A 14,037-nucleotide genomic window follows, 5' to 3' on the forward strand; every position below is an offset into this window, starting at 1 on the left:
ATAAATTTAAGGGCATCATTAAGGATGGTGGTTAAGAGCATTAGACTAGACCTCCAAGTAGTAAGATTAATTTTAACATGTTTGCAAAAATTCCCTTATGAGACCCAAGTTGTACTGAAATAATTATTGTACTTAAGTAACAATGCAGCCTGCCTGTCATTATTAGAGAAAAGAACCATGACACCTTGAAACTGTCACACTGACAAGATAATTTGTGAAACAAGGTTGTATAACAGATATGGAAGCTCGGGATATTGGTGTGGTGGCAAAACTTAAAGAACATGGCAAAAATTCCCAAAGCTCTATGTATTATGTCAGAATCCAAAATATCTTTTCCCTCATACTTTAATTACACCATTTACTCAATATGTTCATACCAAGCAAAGGAGGAAGTAAGATTACAGTTTTTGTAAAGAATGTTTTGACATGGGATGTTAATTTTTTTTATTTTTATTATTAATACATTGCCATACACATTTTGTCTTAGATATATATTCACACACTTGCACTGTGTGAGTGTATATATATATGTATATATATATATTCACACACATGCAATATTTTGAGATCCACCATGTTTTATAATCAATATGCTTTTAGATTTTCACCAGAAGTTGTTGGACTAAAATTATTTACATTAAAAAAATAGTGATAAATGAAAACAAAAGAATTTGTCAACTGAAGGAATAAATGACTGAAGATCTGTAATATGTACACATTGGTGAGAGATGGACAGAGGGAGACATTGACAAACATAAAAAATGACTAGAGGGAAGAAGAAGATACAGTTGGAAGGGATTGTGAGGAAACTTCTCAAATACCGCTGGACATGCAGATTACAAACAAGGAAAGGGATGGGCACATCCGAACTGAGAAACGAAGGTTAGAAATGTAGGAGAGGTAAGACATGAGGAGGATGTGAGGGAGTTACAGCAAATGAACGACAGAGAACATGAAGGACGACGACACTCGTGTGTTTAATCGCTCGACGGGAGGATGGATGATGCTGGCTATATAACCAGGGTCAGCGAGGAGAGCTTGGTTTTTATTGCTATTGGTGATCTCATTGGCTGTTACAACAACTTCTTATTGGAGCGGGTGCACTTTATCTGAAAGTGAATGCTAGGCTGGAAGGAGGCTTTGAGAGGACAATCACTTTTTTGTCAGTGGGCCAGAGTTGACGCAAAGGGGAGGATTACTTTCAGAGGTGACACGAGGAACAGGATCAGAAAGCAGACACAAGGAATGAGGGAAGAGTGAGAGAAGCAAGGGAAATGGGGGTGAGGCAATGAATTCCTCTCTGTTTAAGCAGCCTGGGGAAGGGAGCAGGCAGAAAAGAAAGGTCAGGGTAAATCTCTAAGACATCGTAGATTGAGACACGCTTGAAGAAGTGAGCGCCAGTGATAGGCTGGAGATATGCCATTCAAAGGGACAATCTCCCTGTGCACAACGGGAAGGGGGGCAGAGTAAGATTTGGGTGTGTCTCAGAAAGACCATCTCTCCTGTGTGCGGGGGTCAGTGTTAAGGGTAGGGGACTCCGATGGGGGCTGGGTGCTGTTGTCTTCCCCGTTCAGACTCTTCCTGCACACTGGACACGTGTCGTGCTGCAGTGGTGGGGAGGACATCACGTTAGCCGTCGTTGTAATCTTTCGAAACCCCTTTCGCTCATCATTAAGTTCTTTAAACCAAATCAGTTCCTCCCATACACATTTCACTTACATTTACATTTCACTTCATTTACATTTGAATTTATTCATTTAGCTGACGCTTCTCTCCAAAGCAACTTACAATGTTAAGCTACTTACAATTATTTACTCATTTATACAGATGGGTAATTTTACTGGAGCAATTTTTAGGGTAAGTACCTGCTCAAGGGTACTACAGTTGCAGGTGAGATTTAAACCTGCAACCTTTGGGTAAAAAGGCACTGTTCTTCCATCCATACCTTATCAACCCCCACACCGCCACCCACTTTGCAGACCACACTTACCAGCTCCAGCCAGGGCACTATGCAGTCGCTGTGAAAAAAATGTTTGCAGGGAAGCTGTCTGACTGGCTCCCCCATGGAGTAGTCTTCCTTGCACACTGGGCATTCCATGTTGGCATCTGAAGGGTAGAGCAGCAAGGAGAAGTGTAAAAGACAATGAGCCAGATCTTTAACTCAAAGTCCTGTAACATAAAACTATAAAAAAGTTAACATTTTATAAAGGAAAGTCATAGTTTCTTGAATGAGACATTTAATTAGATAAGTAGTACATAACCTAATGGTATCAAACTCCATACAGGCCATAAATACATTACTTTACAGCACACGTTGAAAACTATCAAGCTACATGTAGAATTTTGTTTTTTAGCTTAAACATACCATAAAAACATGTGCTACTGTATAAATTAAGTTGTAAATAAATGTAAGAACATGACAGATTGAAATAATGTTCAATGTGAGGACAAGCGTTTCCTACCGCTGTTATTCACATGGGAAAACCGTATGTGGAATAACTGGTTCTGCAACATGTAAAAGCCAAGGAGTGCAGAAAAAACACTGACTACGTGAATGTTAGACAGAGGTTCAGATATGAACGGAGCACATTGTCGAACACAAAGACAGCACAGTAAGAATTAATGTGTCCAAGTGAAAATGAGGCATGGCTACTACTGACCAGCTTGTTCCTGAGAAATGATGACCGTGGGGAGAGAAGATATCTTCTCCTTCTCTGCAGGTGGGGGACCCGTGTTCTCAAATTGCCCCAACAACTGAGGAGGAGGCACAAAGGAGGAGAGAAAGCGGTAGGTAACGGGGAGAAGACTGCAGGAGGACAAAGCAACCCAAAGGTTAACAGGACCACGATATGTCTGGCCACAGCCAGCCTGACAGTGTTTGTGTCGCGGTGCCAGTGACCTGTGTGATGACTGCGTCCAGTCCACCTTGACCCCAGGCGTAGTCCCCCGGGTTTGAGTGCAGCATGCCTGTCCTGTGAAAAGGAGTCAGGCACCAGGCATCAGGCAGCAGCGGTGAGGTATAACCAGAAACAGTCACGTGACAATGAAGGAAAAAGGAGACTTTACCATGACAGCGGAGTACTGCCAGGAACTCCAGAGTTGGCAAAGAGTCCTGCCAAAAACTGCTGTACTATCCTAAAGGCAGAGCAAGAGGGGAGGGAAAGGAAAAGTTTTTGCATGCAACACACACACACACACACACACACAAACATAATGCATTCATAAATGACTAACATACACACTCTTGTTACATGTTACTGGGAGACAATTTACAAGGCAGTTAATGTGGTTTTAAAGCGTACAGCTGCCTCAGCCTGCAGTGATTTCTTGTTGCTAGAAGATCAAGTTGCAATTTTACCCATGAGTCAGATCACCTCGAAAAGGAATGTAGTCATGCTACTCTGTTTAGTAAAGCTACTTCAGGATGTGTTCCTTCAAACCATTACTTTAATATATCTTTCATCTCATACTTTCATATTTCGAGTCCTCAGTCATTTTCACTGGATTCAAGGTGGAATTTATCAGATATGTTATATAAAACATACATTTTAGAAAAACGAATGCCAGGGAAAAAATGGTGTGACTGAAATAGATGCAAGGTGAAAAATGGATTTAGACACCCTGCTACCTAAAGGAAAACAACAGGGTGACCATTACCAAAATGGGTTGGAGGGACTCACCCCTCAACTGCAGGCGAGCGGTCGGGCCGGCTGCTCGCCCGAGACCGGTACCTCCTCTGGCTGTGAAGACGAGGGGGGCGCCCAGGTCCCCAGTGCTCACCGCCCCCAAGCGGGGAACCCAGAGGACCTCCCAGCCCTGACCCTAGAGAACCACCGAGGGGACCTCCCACCATGCCAGGGGGACGGGGCTCAGAGTCCGAGCTGTCGGAGTCCACCGTGAACGGCCGCTCCACAAACAACAGGTGCCATAACTGTGATGAACAGGAAGAGAAACTGTTCAGTGATGGTAGTAGAATTAAATTTCAAAATATTTATTTTTTAAAAAAAACATTAAAGTTTAACTAATTAAAACCAAGGAAAAGGCAGTAAAACTGAAAAGAAAAAACTGTAGTGGGTTATAACAAAGCATTTTAAAAGGTGCTATAAACAGACAAAGGAAGAGTACTATGAACCGCAGGGCTGACGGAGGAGAAATAAAAAAGAAAGGGTCGGGGGGGGGGGACATGGCGGTACCTCTGCAAACTGTGTAGCTGTGTCGTCTGTGATGCCGTTTGCGCCACCCTCCAAGAGGCTGTGAGCAACAAAACACCAGCGGGAAAAGCACCACAGTTAGAACCATCACCTTAAAAGTCGAAAAAGTCAACAATATCGAGCGATGACATAACAGACGGTAAAACAACAGAAGCACCATGTTCTCACCTGGAGTCTTCTGTCACTTCCTCTATGAAGCCTGACTCACATCTGGGACATATATACTCCTAAAAAACACACCACACAGGTAATCAACCAGATTTCACAAGCAAAAGCTGGTTACTGTGAGAAAAGGGAATATAAACAATGTCTGTTTTCAGATTTCTAGTGCATTACCTCCTAACCAGCAATACAAGCGTGACTTCGGTGCAATAGGCTAAAGGTAACGCCACGTGTAAAATCCCAGGAGAAGTCAGCACACCGTAGAGTCTGTTTGGTCACGGCCACTGCAGAGTCTTGCAAACATACTATATTTCACTAGCTCTACATGCTCTAAAGGCATTGTGCTATGTGAGAATAGGGCTGAAACGGTATTCCAGGAGTCTAAAAGGTCTGTAATAATGATCGCCTCGGCAGGACAGCTGGTAGCCCACTGCAGTCTGCTGCCAGCTGGCTTACAGGGCAGGGGGGAGGGGGGGAGGAAAAAAAAAAAAAAAAAAAAAAAAAAAAAAAACACACAACATTAAAAGAAACTGACAAAATACTGAGTTGGATGGCAGTTCAGACATAGCATAACTGTTTTTAGATGACATTGCCTCCAAAGGTTATTTAAGATTAAATTTAAACTCTACTACTTATTCACTTTAGTTTTACAGTTCAGACACCAACACAAACACAGAGATTTCATACCATAACTAGAAATTTAAAAATCATTGCTTGGCTAACTCAGGTTTAATAACTTATATGTATAACTAACTTATTACATAACTAAATTATTAATTAAAAAAACAGGAGGAAGAAAAATATGAAATGGAATTCTCCTGATATGGAAAAGGGGGGAATAAGAAAAGAAAAACAGGGAACACTGGTAATGCCTGGCAAAGGAAAATGAGACACAATTACCAGAATTTCTCATGAATATTGACGGTTTAAAACATTGCTTAAGTTGTTCACACAAACCTCTGAGATGCAGATGCACAAATGTCAGTTATAACAGGACACTTCCACATAAATATGAAAAAATATGGGACAAGCTGAGTTGCTACTAAAAAGGTCAGTCAGAGTGGATGTTTTATTCCTTTATTTATCTGCCACTTTTGTCTGAGGCCACTAACAATGTTCGATAATAAATTTTACCCACGCACACAGCAGGAGACTGCTGCATCAGTACACCGAAGTGCCTTGGCTTGGCTGGGGCACTACAGCGGCAGGTGGGATTCGAACCCAGAACCTTCTGGCTACAAAAGAGGAGCACCGACCAGAACGCACTGCTTACTGCCACTACCAGTGATGCCATGGCCATGTAAAGACAAGGCGCGCGCGCGCGCAGACACGAGATGGCCCGATGCGATGGGAGAGTGGACGAGCGAGTGTGTGTGTGTGTGTGTGTGTGTGTGTGTGTGTGTGTGTGTGTGGAATCTGCCCCATCCGCCGAGTGTTTCCTCCGGCAGAAAACTGTTCCATCCAGGAAACACGGCTCGTGCTCAGACACGACACACACAGTGACACACACCGGGCCTGACAAGGTTCCTTCGTTCGATCGGCGGACTGGCAGCCCGGCGCCGTGGGCCACTGTGACACTTGTTGTGCCCGTGGGGCTCGATCGTCACGAGCCCCGCGACGAAGCTGTGTACACACACACACACACACACACACACACAACTCCCCCCCGTCACACAGCGCTCGCATGATTGGAGCCCTGATCATGATGATGTAGCACAGAGAGATCGGTGAGGGAGAGGTGAGCGGAGCTCCTCCTGCGTTCACAACCAGACCAGAGCGAAGGGGAATAATAATAAGAGCAGTGGAGCCGGAGCGAGCGGCACACACACACAGACACACAGCCATATACACACACATAGCCACAGGCACTCAGCCCTCCCTCCACGTTCAGCTCCTACCCCCGTCAGTCACTGAAATGTAATATAAACCATGTACGGGCGGAACAGCCGCAAAACACGCGCGCCGCGGTCCTTCTCGTCACGTCAGCATTACTGAAGGAGAACGAAAGCAAAATAATAAAGGACGCCGCGGCTGCAGTTGTTCACCCCCGAGGCCCGTGTGTCGTGTGGGCGAGCGCGGCCGAGCTCAACAGCCCCCTCGGTTCCGCGAAATCTTCACCCGACAGGCGCCGCGGAGGCAGCGGCGGGCGGTCCGGGGACGCACGGCTTGAGGTGGGGTACTAACCGGCAATTTAGGGTTCACTTCGCCTTTACAGCAGTGGCAGAAGAACCGATGCTGTGGAACCGCCGCAGCCTCCGCCATCTTCCACGGACTGGCACAAACACTGACGTCGGTCCTCCGGCTGTGGGAAGGAGGCGGTCCGCCGTTAGCCCTGCATGCAGCGCGGTGACGGCTATGCGGAGGCCCGCGTCCGCCCGAGCGCACACGAACACCGAGGGGCGGAAGGAGGACCATCCGCTTCTGCGCAGGCGCTGCGGGGCGGAAGGAGAAGCGTCCGCGTCTGCGCAGGCGCTGCGGGGCGGAAGTAGCCGAGTGCCCGGTGAACACATGTTCTCAGCTTGGAAAGCGATGATGAAGCGGTGGTAGGAAAAGGTTCGTATCAGTAACTATGTACGTTTTTATACATTCGAATCTACTACTTCAGGGTGTTCAGTGCACGTGATTAACCTTAGCGACAATGCGAGGTAGAGTCCTGTAACTATAAGTCAAGACTGTGTGTGTGTGGGGCTTATGTTATGATTTATTATTATAAAATTAACACACACACTCGCGTTACACAGTACAGTTGCAAGGCGTATTTTAAAGTGCATAATATTATATTAAATATAAAAGTGAAGTTCATGATCATGCATGCAGAAGAGCTCCCTTCCCCAGGCAGTAACTTAGAGTGAGTGTGTGTGTGTGTGTGTGTGTGTGTGTGTGTGTGTGTGTGTGTGTGTGTGGGTGGGGGGGGTTGGAGGTGGAAGTCGTGGCACATGATACACATCACATCAGTACAGCAGTGAGTGTCCAAGGAACACACACAGAAAGAGGTGGCACTCCAGATTCCATCACTGTGCTTCCCACTGGAGACTGAGCTCCACACCAGCGGGGATTTTAAGTTGGCAGTATCTTCCTCTGTGTACAGTACTATACGCTCATGATCCGGGTGTCCGCGCTTGTAGGAGCGCCTCTTTTTCACCAGTCTGGGTCTTTATTTATCCGCTCGGGCAGTTTGAGCGAAACCGAGGTGCGTCTGTCTGCTGAATCCCTGCAGATGACGACCCAGGAGGTACGCCTTTGTGGGCTGCTGCTGCAGGAGCACTATGGGGAGGTGGTGGAAAAGGTGGGCACGCACCTGCTGAGGAACGGAGCCCTGATGCTGCGCGCCATCGCTCACGAGACGAGCACCCCGCTCGACCTGGTACTGCCGCCGTGGCCGGACGCTCGCCTTCGGCCGGGACGCCACCGAGGATGGGGCACGCGCATCCCTCCTCGCGCGTGTCCGGATGGCTTCGGCATCGACTTCGTCTCGACTCCAGCGGCAGAAGTCGCGCGCGCTGGCACTGCTGTAGTCTTTTGGGTTCAGGTTTTGCTAGCAAGAGTCCACAGTTTTTTCTCGTCCTGCTTTGGTCATTTTTAAAAGGCATTGCATCCAACTCCAGACATGTTTATCATTGATATCTTTATGAATTATTTTATAAATCTCCCCAGCCATGCATCAATTAATTGTCAGATACCCTGCCCTGGGGCACCAGGTTTAAATCACCGGTATTCCACACTGGTCCAGGCAAAATACTCATTAATAAGGTAGAAATGGCCTTTGCTTATGTCTCGTAGCAATGCACCCAGAGTCAGCTGGGTGCTGCGTGTGGAGTTTGGGACTTAATGTGCTCCAGATCTCTTTGAGCATTGCTTGGTGAGGCCTGCAGCTCATAGAGTGAAGAAGAAGCTGGTGATAAGAGGCTGCACCTGCACTCGTCACAAAAACGCAAGAAAGATGTACTAACACTTCCCTTCCCTTCACTCCTTTCTCCTACCCAGGTGAAGAAGTCTCTGTGTGTATTGATACAACACGGTTTGTGTGGTTTTCGGAGCGGGCGGAGGGGAGTGGAGTACCACTTGAACGGTGAACGGATTCTCCGCGTGCTGCGATATCCACGCTACATATATACTGCCAAGACCCTGTACGGGGATGCGGGGGAGCTCATCGTGGAGGAGGTTCTGCAGCGGGGTCACATGACCATGAGCCATGCAGTCAGGACGGTGGCTGACCGGCTCACCCATAACATGGAGGGTGAGGGGACAACACATGTAGAGAAACTAATGATGGGTCTCAGCTGTGGGTTAGTAGCGCGGGGGTTGGGAAGCCGGGACAGATGCAGCACCTTGGTTTTTCTGATTACTTCTCTTCTGTAGAGGGGTGCAGTATGGACTACAGTGAGGTGGTCTCCGCCTTCTCCCGATTGGTGGAGACCCACTTCCTTCAGCGCTGCCCTTCTATCGCCGAGCCATCGGCGACACCCGTGGACGCCGTGCCCCCCGTCCCAGTGGCTGTCCCGACCCTTGCCGAAAATCACCCTGACCGATATACGCTGCCCCAGATCAGCCTCAAAGGTGCATATTGATCCAGAATGCGACGGAATACAGTGTGTTAAAATTTCTGTGTGTACGGTGTGTTCCGCCATTGCGTGTCTGCTGTATTGTATCGAGTGCTGTGTGAAAACTGTCCAGACTCTTAATGTCTCATAGAGTGTATGCTGATTGCCCCAGTGGAGTGATTGTTGTGAATTATGGTTAAAGATAGTTTTGCGATTGTCGCATTGTGACGCTTGTCCTCTGCCGTACCCTAACGGTGCTCTGTGTTTTGAGGGCAGGTCGGGGCAAACGACGACTGTCCAGTGAGGAAAACGAAGGGGATGAGAGGGCAGGAAAAAGAGCCAGGCTGGACGAGGACCACTCGGAGGTAACTGGTTATGGCTACACGCTGACCTTCTGTGAGGGCATTTTACTTGGTCCTGTAGTGTACTAAGCAGAAACACCACACTGAAACTCTACTTTCTCAATTATTCTCTTCCTGCTCAGTCCTCGGGTGATGAGGGCATCTACTGGCAGGTTAACTTCGACAGGTTCCACCAGCATTTTCGAGACCAGGCGATCGTCAGTGCAGTGGCCGGCAAAATGGACCAGGTCAGCCCGAACATCATTCCGCTCTAGACCATCTCTGTTGTTTATCGCTTCGGTGCAGAACTATGAACGCGTGTGTTCACAGACCAGCAGTGAGATTGTACGGACCATGCTGAGGATGAGCGAAGTGACTACCACCCCCAGCGCTGCCTATACACAGCCTCTGTCCGCTAATGAGGTCAGTTGCAAGCATGCCGTCTGCACCCCCGCTGTGCTTCTTCTCCCTCTCCCTGTGAGCAGTTATGGCGTGGGGTGGGGGCCCGAGGGTTTGCCGACCCCTGTGCCGTTTCAAGCTGCCACGCGGTCAGGAGAGTTTGCGTCACGTGCGTAACGTCCTGTGCTTTCAGATCTTCCGTGCCCTACCTCCCAGTTACAGCATCAGCCGGCCAGTCCTGGAGCAGTACCTCTCCCTTCTTGTGGATGACCCGGTAAGACTGTGGTTTTGAGGATCCCAGTGCCAAAGCTCAAGCTGCGTGTCTCAGAACCTCTGGCTCCCATAGTGTTTGACCTCTGTTTTTTTCTCTCAATGTCTCTGCTCCTTTGGGTCCATTCTCCTGCCATACCTCAGATGGAGTTTGTGGGGAAGACAGGTGACAGTGGAGGAGGGATGTATGCTGTCAGTATCCTTTGACTGTGGCGGTACCGTGCTCTGTGGTTCGCCACACTGATGAATGCGCCACCATTTCCGTAACGGCCTCTTATATTGCTCAACCGAGGCATGTCTTCCATGCGTCCTGTTTTGCTTTTGCAGTTTTTAATACATCAGTTTGCTGCTCCTTGACTGCGGGTCAGATTTGCACAAAGCTCTGGCCAACCTGGCAAGGGCCACGCTGGAGTCTGTGGTGCAGGAGAGGTAGGATACCCTGGAGACAGCTATATTTACATTTGTGGTAGAATTCAGTGTCTGTTTCAGTTTTGTCTTCTCATTTATTCTCATTTTTCTGTAGTTTTTTTTTTTTTAAACTGATGTCCAACACTTGTACTGCTTTTTGTTCTACTTTGTCACTCGCAGAATGTCTAGCATATTCCTTCTCTCCATCACAACTCAAGCGTTTATTAGGTGGCCGCTGTTAGAAGATTTTCTTTTCGGCAGGGATGTTCATTGAGAAGCGGCGTACTGTGCCTAGTTGACCTTTTCTCTCAACTTCCACGTCTGAGTTTTCTTTCTTTTCAGGTTTGGTTCTCGGTCGGCACGGATTTTCCGGCTGTTGTTACGGAAACGGCATTTGGAGCAGAAGCAGGTGGAGGACTTTGCTATGATCCCAGCAAAGGAAGCCAAAGAAATGCTCTATGCGCTGCTTTCAGCAAACCTGGTCCAGCTGCAGGTAGTGGCCTCACACAGCTCCAGCTAATCTCATCGCAACACATACGCAGTTGTTTTAACCAAAGGTGAGCCAGGTTATGCAGATGTGCATTGTCATGTTGGCATTTTCAACCTGGGACATTTTCATTCCCTCTAGGTGAGTCACTACTGCTTGCTTTCACAATGGGTTGAGATTTTCCCATGTCTGAAATTTAAAGGATTAGGTTTCTCACGCATAATGTATTCAAAGTGGAAATCGTGACCGCAACTTGATTCATTTGAGACTATGGGTACTGAAAATGGACAAAACTTTGTCATTTCTGTCCAATGAACACTTAACAAAAATGTGTGGCATCAGATCCAGTGACTCTAGGATTTTAGTGTTTTATACTTAATTTCTGTATGGTTTCATAGTACTATGTCTTTCTTGCATAAATATGATCGCAGGCTTGCGTACTTTACATTTTCATTATGAGGTCGGACTTAATTTACCTTAATCACCAAGAGCTCCTTTTCTCCCCGTACCAGACAGACGTTGATGAATGTGATAACACTGCCATTTTGGTCATGTCTCTGTTGTAGTAGCCCGTCTTTCTTTCTTCTCGGAAGGTATTAAAAATTCACATATAAAAATTAAAACAGTATATTTTGCCATTTCAATCACAAAGTTAAACATTCCTTGATTTTTCTTTTAATAAGAAACTGTTGCTTCATATGGATATTTTACATCCTAATAACTATCTATGGTGAAACTTTGCAGTACTATAAAGTATTAGTGGCTCTGAACAAAGGTGGAAGGAGTGGAAAATAAATCTTTCAGTCCAGGTCTGGGTTGAATTCAGTTGAGATATATTGATACACATGGAGAACACAGCCAGCGTGAAAACAGAGGTTGGAACTAGAGTCGAGTGTCCTTGGTGTCATCCCGGGGCAGGTCCGCTGAGTGAAAATGCTCCTATGTGAAATCGCCTGATGCAGAAAGCATTAATGATTCTGAACAGTGCTCTTTGTTTCTCTGCACATCTGGGAAGGCGTACTGGAGCCAAGCAGATTTGTGCATATTTCTCTACCAGGCAATTTGGCACAAGTTAACACTCTTTGAACACATGTGGCCATTGCCAGCTGTCTTCCTGACAGTTCAGGGGTTGTTGCTGACACATAAAGTCACACACAAAGGTCAGGTATGGGCTGGTGGATGTTGAGCTTGAAAGATACTCAGTGTTGCAGGTTACCACTGAATTACCTGTGTATTTTTTTCCCCCTCTCTGTAGGAAATCCCAAAGACCCCAGATCATGCCCCGTCTCGCACGTTCTACCTGTACACTGTGAACCCACTACCCACTGCGAGAATGCTACTACAGCACTGCTACAAGGTATTGCCTGGGAACGGTTGATACTGCTGAAAAGCCCACTGTGTTTTTATAGCTGTGTTGTACATCCCTCTGATGCTTCTCACTGCAGGCGGTGGCTAACCTCATTGAAAGGCGTCTGCATGAGACCAAGGAGAACAAGTGAGTCCTCTTGAAATTTGCCCTCTGTCATCGGTGATCTGAATACACCTATGGTCTGTTATACAACCTTTAGAAGTAGGTTTGGCTTAGAGCCAAAAAACAACCAGTTGTAATGGCTGCTACGTTTATTCATTTAGCTGACGCTTTTCTCCAAAGCGACTTACAACGTTAAGGTATTTACAATTATTTACCCATTTAGACAGCTCAGTAATTTTACTGGAGCAATTTAGGGTAAGTACCTTGCTCAAGGGTACTACAGCCAGAGGTAGAGCTTGAACCTGCAACCTTTGGATCTAAAGGCAGTAGCTCTAACCACTATGCTACCGGCTATCCCCGGCGGTGGTTCTACTGCAATGGTTGTATCTAATGATTAGTGTTGGGGGGTTGTCATTGACAGGCGTCTCCTGGAGAAGTCCCAGCGCATTGAGGCAATTCTGGCATCGCTCCAGGCTAGCGGGGCAGAACCAGCCCAGCTGACTGAAGTGGAGGAGATGATCACTGCCCCCGAGAGGCAACAACTAGAGGCCCTCCGTCATCACGTCAACAAGTACAGTACACTCACTTTACAACATCCCAGGATATTGTACAGTACTGATACAGTACCACGATTTTCATTGTAGTTCATTTAATTTTTCAATATGAGTCGCACTTCATTACTTGCATGTCAGTACACTGGCTCCCATGTTATAAACATTCCAGTTGCACATTTTCGAAGATAGGAACATTTTCCTGTTCATGGCAGTTTTCTAACAATTGTGACCGTTGCGAAGCAAAGGCAGCTTGTTTCCACGTGCTCATGCTGCGGGGTGACCTCTTAATGCCCGAGTGGTACTGACCTTAATCTGTAATATTGCATTCCACCCAAAATTTTTCTGTCTAAATGTGTTTTTTCCATGTTATGTGGCTGTATACAGATTGTGTGTTGCTGTAGCCTACCAAAATTTCCATCTGCGGATCAATAAATGTTTCATTGACCACAGATATTTCTTATAAAGGTTCATGTTCAATGTGTCTGCATTGAAAACTCTCACTTTCTCCGTGTGTAGGCTGGATTCCAGTGAGAACCAAGTGGACGAGACCGTCTTTCTGCTGGAATCCTACATTAATTCCACCATGAACACACGCTGACAAGAGAACAGAGCAACGTTTACACAGCACACTGAAGCAAAAATGCATGAAGTCAGACATGCCTTTGGGTCAATCACTGCAGACTAGACATAATATGCATCATTTGGTCACTGTAATTAAAGTTCCCTGGCTTGCTTTAAATCTTTTTACAAAGGTAATACAGGTAAATATTTTGCTATATTGTATATAACATTAAATACAAGGAGGGATCTTCAGTTTCTGTTTTGCTGATAAAATAGTTTCATTTACAAACTTTGTGTTGTATTTTTGGTCAGTTTTTATGTCTGTGTGATTTCATATGGCTTCCCATTCATTTGTGTCCATTCAGCTGCAGAGTGTATTGTTCCTGCCAAAATAGCACTTTTAGATCTGGGGGGTTGGGGTTGGGCAAAAAAAAATTGCTAAAAAGACAAATTGGCTGTACAAATTAGTTTTATATTGGATCAATAAAAATAAAAAAAATACAAAAATTGAGGCATAGATTTGCTGAATATCTGTACATGACTTGTTTTAACACTGTTCATACTTTATCCTGCACTCCATTGAGCACAACTTCATCCCAGTTTGGTACATCTTACTAGATATGCTGTACAAT

At 46.2% G+C, this 14,037-nt stretch overlaps 2 protein-coding genes across 2 annotated transcripts; one reads left to right on the forward strand and one right to left on the reverse strand.

Annotated features, from left to right (window-relative positions):
• Nucleotides 1–419: 419 nt before the first annotated feature.
• On the reverse strand, nt 420–6,892 carry rnf115a (ring finger protein 115a). Its single transcript, XM_018735350.2, has 9 exons — nt 6,558–6,892; nt 4,380–4,438; nt 4,194–4,251; nt 3,681–3,931; nt 3,067–3,135; nt 2,900–2,972; nt 2,661–2,754; nt 1,991–2,106; nt 420–1,604 (listed from the first exon to the last, which is right to left on the reverse strand). Exons 1-9 carry the CDS (start codon nt 6,786–6,788, stop codon nt 1,485–1,487), a joined length of 1,071 nt encoding a protein of 356 aa, XP_018590866.2. The 5' UTR covers nt 6,789–6,892; the 3' UTR covers nt 420–1,484.
• Nucleotides 6,804–13,852, forward strand: polr3c (polymerase (RNA) III (DNA directed) polypeptide C). The gene is made up of 15 exons (XM_018737895.2): nt 6,804–6,926; nt 7,591–7,737; nt 8,358–8,610; nt 8,733–8,930; nt 9,191–9,279; nt 9,399–9,503; nt 9,586–9,678; nt 9,848–9,928; nt 10,069–10,120; nt 10,293–10,353; nt 10,675–10,825; nt 12,075–12,176; nt 12,265–12,314; nt 12,712–12,861; nt 13,361–13,852. The coding sequence occupies exons 2-15, from the start codon at nt 7,591–7,593 to the stop codon at nt 13,440–13,442; spliced, it is 1,614 nt and encodes a 537-aa protein (XP_018593411.1). The 5' UTR covers nt 6,804–6,926; the 3' UTR covers nt 13,443–13,852.
• Nucleotides 13,853–14,037: the final 185 nt, after the last annotated feature.

This window comes from Scleropages formosus, chromosome 18 (genome assembly GCF_900964775.1).
Source record: "Scleropages formosus chromosome 18, fSclFor1.1, whole genome shotgun sequence".
Classification (NCBI taxonomy): domain Eukaryota; kingdom Metazoa; phylum Chordata; class Actinopteri; order Osteoglossiformes; family Osteoglossidae; genus Scleropages; species Scleropages formosus.